The sequence below is a fragment of the Myotis myotis genome, unplaced genomic scaffold, assembly GCF_014108235.1.
Source record: "Myotis myotis isolate mMyoMyo1 unplaced genomic scaffold, mMyoMyo1.p scaffold_m19_p_38, whole genome shotgun sequence".
NCBI lineage: Eukaryota > Metazoa > Chordata > Mammalia > Chiroptera > Vespertilionidae > Myotis > Myotis myotis.
Genome location: NW_023416344.1, coordinates 832,667 through 851,594, shown reverse-complemented (window position 1 = coordinate 851,594; position 18,928 = coordinate 832,667). Strand labels below are relative to the sequence as shown.

The 18,928-nt window shown below is 66.4% G+C and overlaps 3 protein-coding genes across 5 annotated transcripts; 1 reads left to right on the top strand and 2 right to left on the bottom strand.

The window, feature by feature from the left end:
- Window positions 1–264: 264 nt before the first annotated feature.
- EXOSC4 (exosome component 4) lies at window positions 265–2,248 on the bottom strand. Of its 2 annotated transcripts, none has more exons than XM_036303731.1 (3): window positions 2,039–2,248; window positions 776–982; window positions 265–672 (listed from the first exon to the last, which is right to left on the bottom strand). In XM_036303731.1, exons 1-3 carry the CDS (start codon window positions 2,207–2,209, stop codon window positions 313–315), a joined length of 738 nt encoding a protein of 245 aa, XP_036159624.1. In that variant the 5' UTR covers window positions 2,210–2,248; the 3' UTR covers window positions 265–312. The 2 variants fall into 2 exon arrangements, with proteins under 2 accessions (XP_036159624.1, XP_036159625.1); XM_036303732.1 differs by having other exon boundaries at window positions 307–697.
- A 3,425-nt stretch (window positions 2,249–5,673) lies between these two features.
- On the top strand, window positions 5,674–16,240 carry OPLAH (5-oxoprolinase, ATP-hydrolysing). Its single transcript, XM_036303780.1, has 27 exons — window positions 5,674–5,788; window positions 6,234–6,457; window positions 6,558–6,749; window positions 7,174–7,273; window positions 7,831–7,954; window positions 8,278–8,473; window positions 8,554–8,719; window positions 8,827–8,965; window positions 9,043–9,110; window positions 9,204–9,469; window positions 9,602–9,714; window positions 9,801–9,971; window positions 10,178–10,315; window positions 10,406–10,544; window positions 10,657–10,769; window positions 10,978–11,129; window positions 11,624–11,784; window positions 11,872–11,973; window positions 12,069–12,243; window positions 13,986–14,170; window positions 14,290–14,436; window positions 14,532–14,666; window positions 14,852–15,001; window positions 15,132–15,289; window positions 15,441–15,601; window positions 15,715–15,812; window positions 16,060–16,240. The coding sequence occupies exons 2-27, from the start codon at window positions 6,287–6,289 to the stop codon at window positions 16,204–16,206; spliced, it is 3,867 nt and encodes a 1,288-aa protein (XP_036159673.1). The 5' UTR covers window positions 5,674–5,788; window positions 6,234–6,286; the 3' UTR covers window positions 16,207–16,240.
- Window positions 16,201–18,643, bottom strand: LOC118653133 (sphingomyelin phosphodiesterase 5-like). Of its 2 annotated transcripts, XM_036303785.1 has the most exons (7): window positions 17,552–18,643; window positions 17,388–17,460; window positions 17,031–17,171; window positions 16,860–16,949; window positions 16,710–16,773; window positions 16,488–16,623; window positions 16,201–16,414 (listed from the first exon to the last, which is right to left on the bottom strand). In XM_036303785.1, the coding sequence occupies exons 1-7, from the start codon at window positions 18,383–18,385 to the stop codon at window positions 16,232–16,234; spliced, it is 1,521 nt and encodes a 506-aa protein (XP_036159678.1). In that variant the 5' UTR covers window positions 18,386–18,643; the 3' UTR covers window positions 16,201–16,231. The 2 variants fall into 2 exon arrangements, with proteins under 2 accessions (XP_036159678.1, XP_036159679.1); XM_036303786.1 differs by lacking the exon at window positions 17,388–17,460 and having other exon boundaries at window positions 17,707–18,643.
- Window positions 18,644–18,928: the final 285 nt, after the last annotated feature.

Sequence of the window (18,928 nt, the reverse complement as noted above, 5' to 3'; positions counted from 1 at the left end):
AGCCAGCGGAGTCTCCCTCAGCCCGTGTGCCGGGGCCCTGCACGGCTGGGCTGAGGAAGAGACTCCACGGTTTAATGGCTCCCTGACTGCCTTGAACCCTTCTGGGCATTAGCTGCTCTCTCCACCCAGGGACACGCTCCCCCCACCTTCTTCAGGATCTGAATTCTGAGGCTGCGAGAGAGACCTAGTTCACGTGGGGGGAGGCCCCTAGTCACCTCCACCAGCGGGCACAGGCTGCGCTCTCAGAATGAACTCCCGTGGGGATCAGAGTATGGTGTGTGGATTTTATTCTGGGCACAGGTGGCAGGATGCTCAGTCCCCCAACAAGATAGAGGCCTCGCGTACATGCTGCCGGACCACTCGGTCCAACAGGGTGTGCACATCTCGGGCAGCCCGGGCAGCGGCCTCCAGCACCCGCTCCAGGTGGTCCTCATGCAGCCTGGCATCCATCTCAAGCAGTGCGATCTGGCCCGAGGCTGGCAGCAGGGCCAGGGCCAGCTGGGGGCCGCCAGCTGCTTCCTCTACGTGGCTGAGGTCCGCCAGGGCTGTGCCGTCCACAAAGCCCGCTGAGCAGGCACACACAAAGTCCCGCATTGGTATCCCCGCATCCAGCACGGCCAGCGTGGCTGCATTCACACAAGCGGCGTAGGTCCCACCGTCTGCCTGCAGCACCTGCGGGGAGCCCCATCCACAGCGGCTTAAGTCCATGAGGCTGCCCACCCTCACGCCCTCCACCTCCCTCCTCTCCCCAGGTCGAGGGCGGCTGCCTGCTCACCTGCACATAGATGTCAATCTGGGAGCGTGGGTGCAGCTGCGTAAGGATAGCTGCCTCGAAGGTCTGACGCAACTGCAGACCCATCTCGCAGGACTTCCGGTCCCCATGCGGCCGCCGCTTGCGCTCGCCGGTGCTGAAGGTGGCAGAGCTGTACTGACAGTTGACCAGGGCCCTGTCGGGGAGGGCTCGGGACCGGGAGCCCCGGATCTGAGGGGAAAGGACAGATGAGCCAGGCCCGCGCCTCCCAGCTCACGCTACGCCTTCCTCCGGCTCAGGTCCCAAACCTCGGCCTCCCCCGAATCTCCCTCCAACGTCCCAACAAGCGCAACTACTTGACCTCAAAAACAGAGGCCACGCGAACCATCTCTAAGCCACCATCCCCTCCCTCTGGGTCTTAACAAGCCTCCCTGTTCCCGTCCTCGCCTCATCCCCTCCCAACCCATTTTTCACTTGTAGCCAGAGCCAGTCTGTTGACAAATGCCAAGTCCGATTCCGTCTCCTCTGTACAGCCACACGCTCCCAAAGGCTCCCCATCAGGTAAAATCCGAAATCTTTTCCCTGGTCTGCAAAGCCCCGAGGTCGTGCCTCCCTAGAGACCCCTCAATCTCATTTGGAATTGTTCTCCTTCTCCCCGACCAGCAGCCTTTCTGCTCTGCAAAGACGCCCCGCTTGTCTCCACTCCCTCCGGCCTTTCCCCTCCAAGTTCCCGCTCCCGGAGAGCGGGGCTCCTAGACGCGTGCGTTGAGCAGACATTTCTTCGGTGCCTGAGCTGGCAGGCGGTTAGCAGCGCTAAGACCGGCAAGGAAACCGGGGTTGTGTGTGTGTGTGTGTGTGGGGGGGGGGGGGTGTTATTTCAAGTCCCTGTGCTTACGGAGCTTATGTTAGTGGAGAGACAGAGTGAGAAAAAGGAATGAAATTGGTGTCTGAGGTGACAGGTGCAGAAAGGCAGGGCGCGTGCGTGCAGCTGCGCGGTTGTAGGGCACAGGACTTGGCAGGTGAGTAAGGGCGTCCGGGGAGGTGCGGTGCAGACGCTGAAGTCGGTAGCGAGGGGAGGACTCGAGGAGAGCGCGCAGGGGGGCAGCGGCCGATGGAGGCAGGACCTCGCGCATCACAGGGCTCTGGCTGCCACTCGGGTGAGCCGCGGCCCTCAAGCCGTGCCGCGTAAACGGAGGCGCGCGCGGGCCGTCGCCCCCGGGGCTTCTTTTCGGTGGCCGCCCCCCCCCCCCCCCCGCGCAGGTCGCCCGGCCCACGCCGCCCACTCGCCTCGTGCGGCCCGTAGACCACGGCCAGCGCCTTGGTGTTGCCCTGCTCGATGTAGGCCGAGCCGTCGGCCTGCGAGAACACGCCCATCCGCGCCTGGATCTTGCGCAGCTCCCCGGCGCGCCGGCCGTCCACGCGGTAGCCCTGGTCCGACAGGAGCTCTAACCCCGCCATGCCGCCCGGCCGCCACGCCGGCCCCGCTTCTCGGAGAACTACGGTTCCCAGCGGCAGAGACGCCCCGACTCCAGACCTGGCGAGGTCTACGGTTTCCGGCGGTCCGGCTCTCCACTTCCTGCCCTAGAGAACCATGGTTCCGGGAAACCTGATCCCCACTTCCGGTCTCAGAGAACTACAGTTCCCGGCGGCGCCACTTCCTCACTTCCGGTCCCGGGGAACTTGGGCAGTGCCCGCCCAGGACGCCGGGCTGAGCCCGAGGTCAGCAGCCGAGCTGGAGGTCCGCGGGGGCAGAATTCCCGGTTCCCACGCCGGCCTGGTCGCCCGCGTAGGGCTCGCCTTCGCTCGTCTTTGGATCCGGGAGTCCCCTCGGAGGCTCGCAGGCGCAAATGCATCTATTTGTCCAAGAAAACACACTTTCTCTTACTGTTTAGTGTTTGCATTTGTTCACTTGAAAATAGACACATGGGTCCTGACTGGTGTGGTTCAGTGGATAGAGCGTCGGCCTGCGGACTGAAGGGTCCCAGGTTCGATTCCAGTCAACGGTACATGCCTGGGTTGCCGGCTTGATCCCCAGTAGGGGGCGTGAAGGAGGCAGCCAATCAATGATGATCTCTCATCATTGATGTTTCTATCGCTCTCTCCCTCTCCCTTCCTCTATGAAGTCAATAAAAATTTATTAAAAAATAAAAATGTGACCATGTGTATGCATAATACAAAATCATGTGTCTACTCAAGTGATGACGAACCTATGACACGCATGTCAGAGGTGACACGCAAACTCATTTTTTTGGTTGATTTTTCTTTGTTAAATGGCATTTAAATATAGAAAATAAATATCAAAAATATAAATCTTTGTTTTACTATGGTTGCAAAGATCAAAAAATTTCTATATGTGACACGGCACCAGAGTTAAGTTAGGGTTTTTCTTTTTTTTTTTTTTTTAATATATTTTATTGATTTTTTACAGAGAGGAAGGGAGAGAGATAGAGAGTCAGAAACATCGATGAGAGAGAAACATCGATCAGCTGCCTCCTGCACATCTCCCACTGGGAATGTGCCCGCAACCAAGGTACATGCCCTTGACCGGAATCGAACCTGGGACCTTTCAGTCCGCAGGCCGACGCTCTATCCACTGAGCCAAACCGGTTTCGGCAAGTTAGGGTTTTTCAAAATGCTGACACGCCAAGCTCAAAAGGTTTGCCATCACTGGCCTAGGGACTAAAAGGTCCCAGGTTCGATTCTGGTCAAGGGCATGTATCTTGGTTGCAGGCTCAATCCCCAGTGGGGGGTGTGGAGGCAGCTGATCGATGTTTCTCTCTCATCGATGTTTCTAACCCTCCATCCCTCTCCCTTCCTCTGTAAACAATCAATAAAATATATATTAAAAAAAAAAAAAAAGAAGAGAGTCCTATATGTTTTGTTATGTAAACCCAATTGTTGGCCTGGGGTGCCTCCCCTGACCCCGAGAACCTGCAGTCCTCAGATCTCTTGTAGGGCCTGCATGTGAGGCCTCTTACAGGGTGCCTGCCCTCTGTGACAATGCCACTCCCTGCACCCCTGTAACACCCCCACCACCTGGCACAGGTGGGTGGGGACCTGGACATGGTGGCCAGATGAGCAGGTGGGGATGACTGGCTCTCTACCCCTCTCCTTGCAACACAGTGCTGGGCTGGGACGAAGAAGCTTTTGTCACCCTGCTGGTGTGGCTCAGTGGATAGAGCATTGGCCTGCGGACTGAAGGGTCCTGGGTTCAATTCCGGTCAAGGGCACATGCCCAGGTTGCAGGCTCCATCCCCAGTAAGGGGCGTGCAGGAGGCAACCGAGATCAATGATTCTATCAATTGATGCTTCTGTCTCTCCCTCTCCCTCTCCCTCTCCCTCTCCCTTCCTCTGAAATCAATAAAAATACGTTAAAGAAGAAGCTTCTGTCCTCCAGGAGGGATCTTCCTAAGGGACCCCAAGGCCTGGGCGGGACCCCACTGGTCATGTGGCCGTGGCCCGTGTGCCTGCTCCAGGTGGTTGGACTCACTGGGCCTGGCCCTGAAGCTCCGGAATGCCCGGAGCCGGGGGGGCAGGGGGGTGCTGACCTCACAATGGCGGGGTCTCCGTCCCTGGCTAGCCCGCTGCTGCTGGTAGCTGCTGCCCCCAGCCCCCCCACAATGCCGGGCATGTCCCTCCTCAGCAGCTACGAGGGTCTGCGCCAAGAGATCCAGCGGCTGGCCCAGGAGAACGAGGAGCTGCGGCGGCTGGTGCAGCTGATCCAGGAGAACCAGGAGCTGAAGCTGGTGCTGAGGAACCGCGGCAGCAGCCTGGGCTTCTACAGCTCGGCGCTCCTGGCGGAGGTGGCCTCCAGCCCCCGGCTGCCCCGGCGCAGGACCCTCAAGTTCAAGGATGCCGAAAGAGGTGAGCGGCACCGGGCACGGGGGCTGTACCAGGGGCCGCCAGGCCTCACGTATTCGGCTTCTGCCAAGACAGTTAAAAGGAGGGAAACCGCCCGCCTGCATGGCTCCGTGGTTGAGTGTTGACCTATGAACCAGGAGGTCACGGTTGGATTCCAGGTTTGGGGCTCAATCCCCTGTAGGGGGCGTGCAGGAGGCAGCCCATCAGTGATTCTCTCTCCCTCTCCCTTCCTCTCAGAAATAAAATATATATTTTTTAAAAAAGAAAGAAAATGGAAAGAAAGCGGGACTCCAGGTGGCTCCTGGGTCTTGGCCAGACGCTGCAAGTGGGCAGCTGCCTTGGACCTGGCAGGTGGGAGGTGGCCCCAGGCCTCACCACACTCTGGAGGCCTCGGGCGCCACGGAGCCAAGGGGATGTGAACCGAATAACCAGGGCCGGCTGCCTGTCGCTGCTGCAGCCAACGGAGCAGAGGCCGACGGCACTGAGTCCAGTCCTGCCGGCAGCGCGGGGAGCAGCAGGCCGTCCACAGACACCTGCTCTGCACCCTAAGGGGTGGACGGAGAAGATGACAGGGGGCAGGAATGACAGGCGTGGGGAGCAGGCCAGGGGCTGGGCCAGGGGCGGGAGGGGCGGCCAGTGGGTAAGCTTTCCCCGACGGTAGGCAGTTCTTGAATGAGGATGGACGCGGGCTCCGAGGCCGACTCCCAGGTCCAAGGCCGACTCCCAGGTCCGGGCGCACAACCCCCGGCCAGGCTAGCCTGTCCTTTCTGTAACCAGAACTAGGCAAGCACGGCTAACTGGCCATGGTTAGTATTTCCCGTAACCATAGCTGGTCCCCAATATTCTATTTTTGCCCCCAACAGGGAGACACGAGTGGGTGCGCTGGAGGCGCAAGGCTTGGCGGCCAAGGTGCCTGCAGCCAGGCGGTGGGGGAGGGGACGCGCCGGCTGGAAAGGCCCCCGCCCGCCAAGGCCCCCGCCCGCCGTCCGGGTGGCTGCCCGCCCAGGGCAAAGGCAAATCCGGGCAGGCAGAGCCTGACGCAACCCGGAGAGCCCGGCGCACCGGGACTGGTCGGGCGGGGGGCGGGGGCGGGCCCGCTTCCGGGCCGAACGGTGCGGGTGTGGGCGGTGCGTGCAGCCGGGACAGACGGCGAGAGACGCGCAGCCACCCGGCCAGGTGGGTCCCCGCACCCGGACCCGCCGGTCCACCCTCACCGCGCGCTCCGCTCCTCCCCGCCCCGGCCGCTCTCCCCCGCCCCGTGGCTGCGCAGGCTCCACCTGCTCCCGGTCCGGTCCGTGTCCCACAGGCCTGGGCTCCAAGGTCGCAGCACTGGGAAGGGAGCTCCCCCCCCCCCCCCCCCCCCCCGCCTCCTGGTGCCAAAGAGACGGGACCCCAGGGCCAGGGCTCCCCCCTGACAGGCCCCATCAGGGCCGTGAGGGGGCGGGGGCATCAGGCCTGGCCCTGGCCCTGGCCCTGCCTCAGGCTGCCTCTGAGCCTGGTCCTGCAGCTCCGCCTCCTCCCAGACGTGGATGCCTCTCCCAGCTCTGCCGCCTGTGGGTGAGACCTCTCTACCCTCCTCCCAGGGTGAGCCCCTCCCCGCTGACCCCTGGTCTCTGCCCAGTGTTCCCAGGACTGCAGCCTGAGGAGTTCCTGCTGGACTCCAGCCCCGTCGCCATGGGCAGCCCCGAGGGGCGCTTCCATTTTGCCATCGACCGCGGAGGCACCTTCACGGACGTCTTTGCCCAGTGCCCAGGGGGGCATGTGCGGGTCCTGAAGCTGCTCTCAGAGGACCCTGCCAACTACGTGGACGCCCCCACGGAGGGCATCCGCCGCATCCTGGAGCAGGTGGCGGGGGGGGGGGGGGGGGGTGGGGGGTGGGGGGGGGCAGAGGGGCGGGGCGGGGAGGGGCCCAGGGCCAGAGGCCTGACCCCACCGTGGTCCCCAGGAGGGGGGCGTGCTGTTGCCGAGGGACCGGCCTCTGGACACCAGTCGCATCGCCAGCATCCGCATGGGCACCACGGTGGCCACCAACGCGCTGCTGGAGCGGCAGGGGGAGCGGGTGGCACTGCTGGTGACCCGCGGCTTCCGAGACCTGCTGCACGTGGGCACCCAGGCCCGGGAGGACCTCTTCGACCTGGTGAGCTCCCCCAGGCCAGCAGGCGGCTGGGTCCTCGTGGGGTGGGCAGTCCGTGGAAGGGGCAGTGCCAGCCCCAGGCCAGCAGCTGATAGGCAGCGAGGCGGCTCTCGTGCTCCCAGCACTCAGAACGGCCACATGTGCTGTTCCCGTCACGCTGGGCCCAGGTGTGAGGTAGTCCACGCCGGCCTGTTCCCCTCTGGGGGAAGGAGCTGCTTTTGCGGGGGAGCTGCGGGAGGGTGGGTGGGGGGGTGGGCAGGGAGCTGCCTCCTGGGTGGGCTGTGCTGGGGCCGCCCCTTCTGACTGTCTCCGGGGCCTGCCCACGGCCTGTTGGGACACATTTCCTTGCCTGCACGGCCCACCGATGCAGGACCCCAGCAAGCACCCTCAGGCCGGGGCCCCCCCGCTAAGCCTCTGCCACCCCCAGGCCGTGCCCATGCCCGAGATGCTGTACGAAGAGGTGCTGGAGGTGGATGAACGAGTGGTGCTGTACCGTGGGGAGCCAGGCTCCGGGACGCCTGTCAAAGGTGTGTGCCTCGCCCTGGCCGGTGTGGGTCAGTGGACAGAGTGTCGGCCCGCGGACTGAAGGGTCCCGGGTTCGATTCTGGTCAAGGGCACTTGCCCAGGTTGTAGGCTCGATCCCCAGTGTGGGGCGTGCAGGAGGCAGACGATCCATGATTTTCTCTCATCATTGATGTTTCTCTCTCTCCCTCTCCCTTCCTCTCTGAAATCAACAAAAAATATAGATTTTTTAAAAAGGTGTGTGCCTCCAGCCCTAGCCGGTTTGGCTCAGTGGATAGAGCGTCGGCCTGCAGACCCAAGGGTCCCAGGTTCGATTCCTGTCAAGGGCATGTACCTCGGTTGCAGGCTCCTCCCTGGCCTGGGCCCTGGTCGGAGGCGCGTGTAGGAGACAACCAATCGATGTGTTTCTCTCACAGGGATGTTTTTCTCTCTTTCCCTCTCTTCCACTCTCCCTAACAATCAATGGAAAAATATCCTCGGGGGAGGTCTGAAACGTAGACAGGCGTGTGCCTCCGCGGCAGGATCCCGGGACCTCTGATGGGCAGTGGTGGCCTCCTTGCAGGCTGCACGGGGGACCTGCTGGAGGTGCAGCGGCCCGTGGACCTGGGGGCCCTGCGCGGGAAGCTGGAGGGGCTCCTGGCCCGCGGCATCCGCAGCCTGGCCGTGGTCCTCATGCACTCCTACACGTGAGTGCGTGTGCCGGGTCCAGGGCTCCTGGCGGCACCTCCCCCTCTGAAAGGCCTGCTCCAGGCCCTGGGTTTCGGCCCCAACCAAGGCGTTGGGGAAGTGGGGGGCATTAGGCCTGGAGCCCCAACCTGCCCAGCCCTGGCCTTGCCTCGGACTGCCTCCTCCCAGAGCCCCTCCCAGACCTGGATGCCCCTCCCAGCTCTGCCCCCCCTGGGGTGGGGGGCGAAAGCCTCCTGAGCAGAAGGCCAGGACTGAGTGGGGGGCAGTGGGTGGGCGGTGGGGGCGAGGGTGGGAAGGGCAGCGCTGCAGGTCCTTGTCGCAGGTGGGCCCAGCATGAGCAGCAGGTGGGCGCGCTGGCCCGGGAGATGGGCTTCACACACGTGTCGCTGTCCTCGGAGGCCATGCCGATGGTGCGCATCGTGCCAAGGGGGCACACGGCCTGTGCCGACGCCTACCTCACCCCCGCCATCCAGCGCTACGTGCAGGGCTTCTGCCGGGGCTTCCAGGGCCAGCTCAAGGTGAGACCCCCGCCTGCCCGCTCCAGCCCCCCATCCCCGGTGCCTGCCTGGCCCCTCACCGCCTGCTCACCCGCCCGCAGGACGTGCAGGTGCTGTTCATGCGCTCCGATGGCGGCCTGGCGCCCATGGACGCCTTCAGTGGTTCCCGCGCGGTGTTGTCCGGCCCCGCTGGGGGTGTGGTTGGCTACTCTGCCACTACCTACCAGGCCGAGGGTGGCCAGCCTGTCATTGGCTTTGACATGGGAGGTATGAGGGCCGAAGGGTACGAGCCTTCCAGGGGAGGTTCCGCAGCCGGTGGGCAATGCAGGCATCCAGGTCTGCGGGGTGACACTCACCACCAGATCCCCCACCAGGCACATCCACCGACGTGAGCCGCTACGCGGGGGAGTTCGAGCATGTCTTTGAGGCCAGCACGGCGGGCGTCACCCTCCAGGCCCCCCAGTTGGACATCAACACCGTCGCAGCTGGTGGGGGCTCCCGCCTCTTCTTCAGGTCAGCTCCCCACCTGGGCCAGGACCCCCTGCCCTGCCTCCCAACCCGCCTCCAATTCCAGTTGTCCCTCCCCCAAGGTCTGGCCTGTTTGTGGTGGGGCCGGAGTCTGCAGGAGCCCACCCTGGCCCCGCCTGCTACCGTAAAGGTAAGGTCTGGGGTCCCCTTGCAGGACCCTCCCCTGCTGCCCAGGCCCACCCACCTCTTCAGCCCCCAACTCCACACTGTGCACACCTCCCAGGGGGCCCCGTGACCGTGACGGATGCTAATCTGGTTCTGGGCCGCCTGTTGCCTGCCTCCTTTCCCTGCATCTTTGGGCCGGGAGAGGACCAGCCTCTGTCTCCGGAGGCCTCCCGAAAGGCCCTGGAGGCTGTGGCCACCGACATCAACAGCTTCCTGACCAACGGGCCTTGCCCCGCCTCCCCACTGAGCCCAGAGGAGGTGGCTATGGGGTTTGTGCGTGTGGCCAATGAGGCCATGTGCCGGCCCATCCGTGCCCTCACGCAGGTACGCCGCCTGCCTTTGCTCTTGCCCCCCAGCCCCGCCCCCGGCCCCTCCCACTCAGGCAACCCCCTGGGGGTGAGGGGTCAGGAGCTGAGCAGGGTAGGTTAAGCCCCTGACCCTCCTCTGGCTCCCTAGGCACGAGGTCACGACCCCTCGGCACATGTGCTGGCCTGCTTTGGAGGAGCTGGCGGGCAACATGCCTGTGCCATCGCCCGGGCCTTGGGCATGGACACTGTGTACATTCACAGGTGTGTCTGAGCCTGGGGCCTGGGGCCCAGGATGGGGGACGGCCAGGGGAGGCTCCCCTCACCGCCCTGTGGCTCCGTCTCCCTAGGCACAGCGGGCTGCTGTCAGCACTGGGGCTGGCGCTGGCCGACGTGGTGCACGAGGCCCAGGAGCCCTGCTCCCTGCCCTACGTGCCCGAGACCTTCATGCAGCTGGACCAGAGGCTGAGCCGGTTGGAGGAGCAGTGCGTGGACGCCCTGCGGGCCCAGGGCTTCCCCAGGTGGGGTCCTGGGGGCTGGGCTGGGCTGGGCCCAGGGCTTGCAGCATCCCAGGTGCCCTCTAGGCTGGGTCAGCACCTGACTTCCCCGATGGTGCCAGGCCCCCTTCGGGCAGTGCTCAGGGAGGAATGGACCCTGAGGCTGGAGGAGGTGGGACGGGCGTCCTCGTGGGGTGCCCGTGTGAGGGTCCCACCTGTGCACCCCGCAGGTCCCAGATCCACACCGAGGGCTTCCTGCACCTGCGCTACCAGGGCACGGACTGTGCCCTGATGGTGTCCGCCCACCAGCACCCGGCCACTGCCCGCTCTCCCCGCGCTGGCGACTTCGGGGCAGCGTTCGTGGAGAGGTACGCCAGCTCGAGGCCTGGGAGCCCTGGTGGGTCGCCTGCTGGCCGGGCCGCGTGGCCCTGACCGCTCCCTCGGGCCGGTGGGCGCAGGTACATGAGGGAGTTCGGCTTCGTCATCCCTGAGCGGTCGGTGGTGGTGGACGATGTGCGGGTGAGGGGCACTGGCTGCAGTGGCCTTCGCCTGGAGGACGTCGCCAAAGCCCAGATGGGGCCCCCTCGGGTAGACAAGGTCAGTGGCCCTGCCATGCATACCCACCTGTGCCCTCGGGGACACGGGCAGGTGGGGATGGGGAGGCGGGGGACCTGGGTGCTGGGCCTCCTTCACCCCCCCACCTCCTCAGATGACCCAGTGCTACTTTGAGGGGGGCTACCAGGAGACCCCCGTGTTCCTGCTGGGAGAGCTGGGCTATGGGCACAAGCTCCAGGGACCCTGCCTGATCATCGACAGCAACAGGTGGGCTGAGGCCGGCCAGGTCGGGTCCTGGGGGTACAGGTTGGGGCCACAGCTCTGGGGGCCTGGCAGGGGGTTCTCTGGCCCGAGGCTGCAGGAATCTGGACTCTAGGGTCCCATTAGGTGGAACCCCCACCTGGGGAAGTGAGGTTCCTGGTTGGGAGTGGGGTCTGGCTTGGCCCCTCCAGCCGCCCTGTGCCCCTGCCCCCAGCACCATCCTGGTGGAACCGGGCTGCCAGGCAGAGGTGACTGAGACCGGGGACATCCGCATCTCGGTGGGGGCCGAGACCCCCGGCACGGTGGGCGCCCAGCTCGACCCCATCCACCTGTCGATCTTCTCCCACCGCTTCATGAGCATCGCGGGTGAGTGTGCCGTGCCACTGTCCTCCCGGCCCTCCTCCCGGGGGGTCCGGTGGGGGGGTCTGCCAACCAGGCACAGGCGGTGCAGAAAGTGTTGCCGGGCAAGGGGCAGAAGCAGGATCGTGGCTGTGACCGGCCGAGCAGCGTGGCCCTGGCTCTGCGCTGGCACCGCCTCCCTGCACCCGCCAGCCGCGGGCAGGGCATGCTTCCCTCCGACAGCAGCCTCTGGGTGTGGGCAGGAAGCAGGCTCTGGCAGTGAACCGACCTGAGCAGGGCCAGGCCAGGGGGCCCAGGACTTGCCTGGCAGGGCAGGGACGGATGTGGGACCCCAGGTTCTTGCTGGGGCTCCAGGCCGCGGTGGGGGAGGGCGAGACCTGGCGTCCAGGTGGGCCGCCAGCGCCTTTGGGGCCTGGCTCAGGGCCGTGGGTCCTGCCGCTCCTACTGGGGGCGGAGCTGTGGTGAGGTGGGGCCAGCAGCACCGTCACTTGTTCCTCCAGAGCAGATGGGCCGCATCCTGCAGCGCACGGCCATCTCCACCAACATCAAGGAGCGCCTGGACTTCTCCTGCGCCCTCTTCGGGCCCGACGGGGGGCTGGTCTCCAACGCTCCCCACATCCCTGTGCACCTGGGCGCCATGCAGGAGACCGTGCAGTTCCAGGTTGGCCAGGTCCCTCTTCCTGCCCTTCTCATCTGCCCCACCCCAGCCCCGCCCCTTCTCGACCCCCAACCTGTGTCCTGGCTTCAGATCCAGCACCTGGGGGCTGACCTGCACCCTGGAGATGTGCTGCTGAGCAACCATCCCAGCGCCGGGGGCAGCCACCTGCCAGACCTGACGGTCATCACGCCGGTGAGGGCCTCTGCCTGGGGACCAGGGGGAGGGGGGAGGAGCGTGCCAGAGGGGGCAGGGAGGCCAGACAGCTGACTGCCCCTCTCCACTCCTAGGTGTTCTGGCCGGGTCAGACTCGACCTGTGTTCTACGTGGCCAGCCGCGGGCACCACGCCGACATTGGGGGCATCACCCCAGGCTCCATGCCCCCACACTCCACCGCCCTGCAGCAGGAGGGCGCTGTCTTTCTGTCCTTTAAACTTGTCCAGGGAGGCGTGTTCCAGGAGGAGGGTGAGTGGAAGTGGGCCTGGGGCTGGCGTTGGGGATTCAATGGGCTGCTGCCTCCAGCCAGGCCGGGGCAGGTACGAGGCACAGCCCAGGGGCCCAGACCTGCCTTGAGGTTGGGGGAGCAGGTGGCGACTTGACCAGAGGCACTGAGCTGAGCTCTGCCTGGGCCCGGGAAGGAAGGCCTTGGTGGTCTTAGGGGCCGGGAGTTGGCTGAGATACTGCAGGGACCAGGGCAGGAGGGCAAGGAGCCTGTGTCCAGGTGTTTGCCATCTGCCCTGGGTTGGCACCGAGTCTGGGGGCTGTAGGCTCTTAGAAGGCGCAGATCTAAGTCATCGGGTGGTAGGGCCGCGGCGGCTGTGAAAGGCCCAGCCAGGTGCACGCTGGTCTGCCTGTGCCCCTTGCCCACATGCAGAGTGGAGGGGGGCCAAGGGGGTGGAATGGGGCAGCTGCAGTTACCCGGGGGGTGCTGAGCCTTACCTGGGCAGCGAGAGTAGAGTGGGGACAGCTGTTGGAGGTCGGGGTTGGTATGTGATGGGATTTGGAGGTGGGGGACAATGGAGTCTGCTGCACAGCTGGAGGGTGGAGCTCTGGCTCTGAGTGGGTAAGAGCTGCTGCGGGGATGGTGGGACCGAGGGGCAGTGGGGCCCAGGAGGGAGGAGCAGCAAAAATACAGAGCGGGTGCCCGGCTGGCGTGGCTCAGTGGGTGAGAATCAACCTATGAACCAGGAGGTCACAGTTCAATTGGAGGTCAGGGTTCCATTCCTGAGCAAGGGCACATGCCTGGATTGCGGACTCGATCCCCAGTAGAGAGCATGCAGGAAGCAGCCAATCAGTGATTCTCTCGCATCATTAATGTTTCTCTCCCTCTCCCTTCCTCTCTGAAATCAATAAAAATATATCAGAAAAGAAAATACAGAGCAGGGTTGAGGCTGTAGCAGTCTGAGAGCCCAGGGCGCATCCCAGCGTGAGAGGAAGTGACAAGGCAGGATGGAGGGTGGGGTAGCAGAGCCGAAGAGAGTGGCCTAGGTTTGGCTGCTCCCTTGGTCAACGGGGATAAAGGGGAGGGGGCAGGGATCATGGGAGGGACATGTGCAGGAAGGTGGCAGAGGACCCAGCAGCCGGGTCCTCAGAGAGGACTCAACCTAGACTCTAGGGGGTCTTTCCTGGTGTGGAGAGGGGGCCCCTGGGGCAGGACCTGCACTGTTTACTGGGGGCTGGAGTCTTCATCCAGTTGCGGGGGGGGGGGGGGCGGTTGCTGCACAGATGGCCACATTGATGCTCTTTTCAAAGCGATTGGCTTGGGGGCAAGTGGGGGCTACAGGGATGAGGGCCGTGTGAGTGGGGGAGGGTCAAGGGAAGTGTTTTTTTCCCCTGGGAAAGGGGAGGTGGGACCAGAGAAAGCTTGAAAAGAGTGGGCCCAGGAGGTGAGGAGGCAGGACAGGAGGCAGCGAAGGAGGGAGGAGACTTTGCTGAGGGACAGTTATGCCCTGACAACCCCCCGCCCCGCACCTGCCTGCCCCAGCCTCCGGGGCTTGTGGGGGCTGAGGTGTGGGAAGGAGAAGGCTCCGCGGATGGAGGAAGGAGTGGGTTTTCAGGGTGCTGGAGGAGCCAGCAGGGCTGTGGGGAGCCAGTGAAGGGCCAACATGGGGCCCACAGTGCCCAGCTGGGGTGCAGCAGGTGGAGAGCAGGGCACCAGGCAGCCCCCGGGCTTGGAGGCTGGCTCAGTGGTGACTCCGTCCACGCAGCGGTCACCGAGGCCCTGCAGGCCCCAGGCAAGATTCCCGGCTGCAGTGGGACTCGGAACCTGCACGACAACCTGTCAGATCTCCGGGCCCAGGTGGCAGCCAACCAGAAGGGCATCCAGCTGGTGGGGGAGCTCATCGGGCAGTACGGCCTGGATGTGGTGCAGGCCTACATGGGCCACATTCAGGTGGGTCTGGGGCACGAGCAGGGGGGCAGCTCTGTGCCAGCCCAAGGCAGCCGGGGGGGGGGGGGTGCTTGCCCCACCCGGGAGGTGGCACGGCTCCCTCTCAACATTCTCCTTGCCAGGCCAACGCGGAGCTGGCCGTTCGGGACATGCTTCGTGCCTTTGGGTCCTCCCGGCAGGCCCGGGGCCTGCCTCTGGAGGTGTCTGCCGAGGACCACATGGACGATGGCTCCCCCATCAGACTCCGCGTGCATATCAACCTGAGTCAGGTGCGGCTGCCGGAACCCGGGACCCGGGGGCGGGGCGTCGGTGGCATGGCCCCCTTATCGCTGAAGGCCTCTCTCCGCTCCCCTCCGGTGGGCAGGGCAGCGCGGTGTTTGACTTCAGCGGCACGGGGCCTGAAGTGTTTGGCAACCTCAACGCACCGCGGGCCATCACGCTGTCTGCCCTCATCTACTGCCTGCGCTGTCTGGTGGGCCGCGACATTCCGCTCAACCAGGTGTGCAGGCGTGTCCCGCGTGTGAGGTCAGCGGGTCGGCCCTGAGCCCAAGTCACCCTGAGCAAGCCCGGGGCAAAGCCAGCCCAACAGCCCAATAACAGGCTGAGGATCCTCGAGGTGCTGCGGGTGGTGGCTGGGACACAGATCTCCCCATTGACCCTGAGAGCTGGCCCCGCCCTGCACAGGGCTGCCTGGTACCGGTGCGCGTCGTGATTCCCAAAGGCTCCATCCTGGACCCTTCCCCGGAGGCGGCCGTGGTGGGCGGCAACGTGCTCACGTCGCAGCGCGTGGTGGACGTCATCCTGGGGGCCTTTGGGGCCTGCGCCGCCTCCCAGGTGCGGGTGGGCGCGGCGGGTTTGCTGGGGCGGCGGGTGGGGGAGGGAGGCAGGGACGGGCCTCGGACTGGGCGCGCGGGGAGCGGACACGGACGCTTCCCCAGCCTCAGTGACCGCTCATCCCCGCCAGGGTTGCATGAACAACGTGACCTTGGGAAACGCGCACATGGGCTACTACGAGACGGTGGCGGGCGGCGCGGGCGCGGGCCCCGGCTGGCACGGGCGCAGCGGCGTGCACAGCCACATGACCAACACGCGCATCACGGACCCCGAGATCCTCGAGAGCAGGTGCGGGGCGGGGCGGGGAGCTGGGCGGGACGTGGGAGCCGGGCCCGGATTGGAGGGCGGGGGGAGGGCGGAGGCGAGGAGCCAGTCCTGCGTTGGTGGGCGGGGCGGGGGCGGGGCCGGGACCACCTCTCTGAGCCGCCGGCCCGCACAGGTATCCGGTCATCCTGCGCCGCTTTGAGCTGAGGCTGGGGTCCGGGGGCCGCGGCCGCTTCCGGGGCGGCGATGGTGTGGTCCGCGAGCTGCTGTTCCGGGAGGAGGCGCTGCTGTCCGTACTGACGGAGCGCCGCGCCTTCCGGCCCTACGGCCTCCACGGTGAGCGCCCCGCCCCCGCCCCAGTCGGTTTCTCCCCCGCGCCCGGTCTCCTTACCCAGCCCCCCTCCCTTCCTGGCCTCCTGGGCCACCCCAAGCCTCGCCTCTCCCTGCAGGGGGTGAGCCCGGTGCCCGCGGCCTAAACCTGCTGATCCGCAAGGACGGCAGGACGGTGAATCTGGGCGGGAAGACGTCGGTATCCGTGTACCCCGGGGTAAGCTCTGTCTTCTGCCCCGTCCCGTCTCCGTCTCCCCAGCGGCGATCGTCCCACAGAGGGGGCACAGAGTTGCAAAAGTAACTAGCGACCCAGTTTAATTCGGCTTCTGGAGAAAAGGAGGCCGCAAACCCGGCTCCATGGCTCGGGCTGGGCTGTGCGTGGGCTGCTGTGGGGATGGGACCGCGGGGGGGGGGGGCGGGAGCTGGGGACCACGCCTGCGCTGAGCCGTTCCTCTGCTCCACAGGACGTGTTCTGCCTCCACACGCCAGGTGGCGGGGGCTACGGGGACCCCGAGGACCCCGTCCCACCGCCCGGGTCGCCCCCGCAGCCCCCCTCCTTCTCCACGCGCGGCAGCGTCTACGAGTACCGCAGGGCCCAGGAGGCTGTGTGAGGGAGGCCCCGCAATAAAGAGCCACTCAATCGTCCTGCTCCCGCCGCTGCGGCCCGCCCGGCTCACGCTTTGCCTCCGCGCCCATCTTTCCCCGGGCCTCGCGGCTGTTGCCGGTGCCTACGTGCATCGAAACTCGGAGCCGAAGTCCCACGGCCAGGTGGTCAGTGAGCCCTGCCAGGGCGGTGCTGAATGTCACCTGTTCTGCTTCCTGGGGGGCGGGAGTCAGGTTGAGGGGTCGCCCCAGCGCCAGCCGGCCCGGCGTCCTGATCTTGGGCACTTACTGGGCTCAGCGGGCCGCTGGGCACTCCCCGGTAGGTGATGTAATCCAGGCGCCGGCCCCGCCAGGGCTTCGCCCGGGGGCCGCCGTGAGGAGGGCCTGCCAGGTAGCGGTGGCGACCTTCCTCCTGCTCCAGGGCCCTGAAGAGGGGCGGTGTCATCAAGGCCAGGGCGCCCCTCCGTTCGGGGCTGTTCGGACGGTGCCTCGCCCCCAAGTCGCCACTCACCTCCGCAGCATCTCTGGGGAGCAGGCCACGGAGTGGCGGAGCCTGGATGTGCGCAACATCGTTCCTGGGGGCGGCGGGGGAGGCTGGGTCAGTGGAGCGCGGGTCAGCAAGCCCTCCTCCCGGGGCCTGTCCCCCGCCGGAGCGCCATACCCAGGGCCCACGGCTGCTCCCGGCGGGTGTCCAGCCGGCAGGGGTCCCGGAAGCGGCTGAAGAGGGGGTGCTCCTGTTCCCGCGCGTCACCTGCGGAGAATGGCCCGCGCTAGGTGGGCGGGGCCACGACCCTGCCCCGCCCCGCCCTGCCCCTCCGCGGGCGCCCCTCACTTCTGCAGCAGTTGTCAAAGTTCAGGTCCCCCAGGAGCACGCTGAAGGCCACGGTTTCATCGCTGGGGCGGCTCTCGGCCTCAAACTGCTCGGCCCAGTTCAACAGCTGCGTCAGCTGTTGACAGCGCAAATGTCCGTCCCCTGCAGGTGGGGGCGGGGGGGGGGAGGAAGGCTCAGTTCAGGGTGCCCTTTAGAATCCGGAACACACAACCGAACCTCCCCACCACCCACCCTGCCCATCCCCTGTGAGCCCACCCAGGCGCTCCAGGGATTCGCGGTGTCTGGGGCAGCGAACAAACGGCGGGGGAGGGGGGTCCATCTGCCCACGCGCCCACAATCCCGCCCCCCCGGGCTCACCACTCGGGGCATGCAAGTGCGTGCAGTGCAGGAAGCCCACGATGCGGCGCCCGTTCAGGATGCCCACCTGCGCCTGCAACACCACGGACAACCCAAGCAACCCTCTCCTGTGGGACCCCACCCCCTCCCGGCCTCCCGGAGCGCAGCCGCGGGTGGGCGGGTACCTGTGCAGAAAGAAGGCCCTTGGAGGCCAGCGCGTCCTCGCGGCGAGCCTGGGGGAAGGCCCGGAAGGCGGCGCGCAGCAGCGGGTAGCGCGAGGCCAGCAGCAGCCCGCTGCCCAGCACTTTGAGGTGCGGCCCAGGCTGCAGGCCGAACGTACCCACGTCATGCAGCACTGGGCCCAGGTTGGGTGCCAGGCGGCTCACCAGGGGGCGCGCCGCGCGCAGGTCGAACACCTCCTGCAGGCACACGAAGTCCAGGCCCTCCGGCAGGGCAGCCGTCAGCACCCCGCAGGGCGCCCCCGGCTCGGGCGGGCTGCAGCCCGTGGCCCCGTAGCGCGAGGGCGAGGAGCGGAGGCCGGCGAGCAGCAAGGCGCCCGCGACGTCCGCTCGCCGCTGGGTGTGCTGCAAGTTGCTGAAGCGCGCCAGCCCGTCGGGGAGCAGGCACAGGTTGGCGCTGAGAAAGCCGAAGCAGCGCGCGGGCTCCGCCGGGGGGCGCCAGGGCGCGGGGGGCGCCCAGCCTGGCGGAGGGGGCTGGTAGCAGAAGGGGCGGCGCCAGGCCTGCAACGGCAGCCAGAGCAGCAGGCCTGGCAGCGCCAGGGGCAGGCCGAGCACCACCAGCAGCAGGACTGCCGCCCCGGCCCACACGGCCAGGCGCAGCCCGTCCAGGCAGGTGGGGCGCACCCGTGGAGCCCAGCATCCCAGCAGCTGGTCCAGGGCCCAGTAGGCGGGGAAGAGCAGCGCGCGGGCGAGGCCGTGGAGGGCGTGCAGCACAGGGTGCGGGAAGGGCGAGGGCCTGAGGGCGCCGGGCACCGGGGGCCAGTCCGGCTGAGAGTGCATGGCGCGCGGGGCTTCTCGGCCGGCCGCGGGCGCCTCAGCGACTCATCTGCGAGTTGACCTGCAGGTGCGTCCGCCGGAACTGGTGCGGGGCCGCAGGGGCCGAGGCCAGGGTCAAGGCCAGGTGGCGCAACCTGTGCGCGGACCCGGGAAGGTGCCCGAGAGCCTGGGGACGCGCGCACGGGCGGAGATTTGCGTCCTGGAAACCGCCCTCTCCCCCGCGAGAAATCTCGTTGGCGGTTGAAGAGAACAAAAGGGAAAGCGAAAGGGACACTGGCCTCGCAGTCCCGCCCCGGTCCTCCTCGCCCCGCCCCTCCCCGCCCCTCCGAAGGCCGCATGGGGAACTCCTAGACTCGGAAGAGGGAACGCGGGCCGGGGCGCAGCCCGCACCGGGCGGAGGGTGATCCTTAGCGCGGGCACAGCGCTAGCGAGGGGCGTGCGGTGGGCGCTGCGTCCTGCTCCCTCCCGCCTCATGCACGTCCGCGTGGAATTGCCCGGGTGTTCCTGCTGCCAGACATTGGGATGTGCCCCACTCCACCCCCGCCG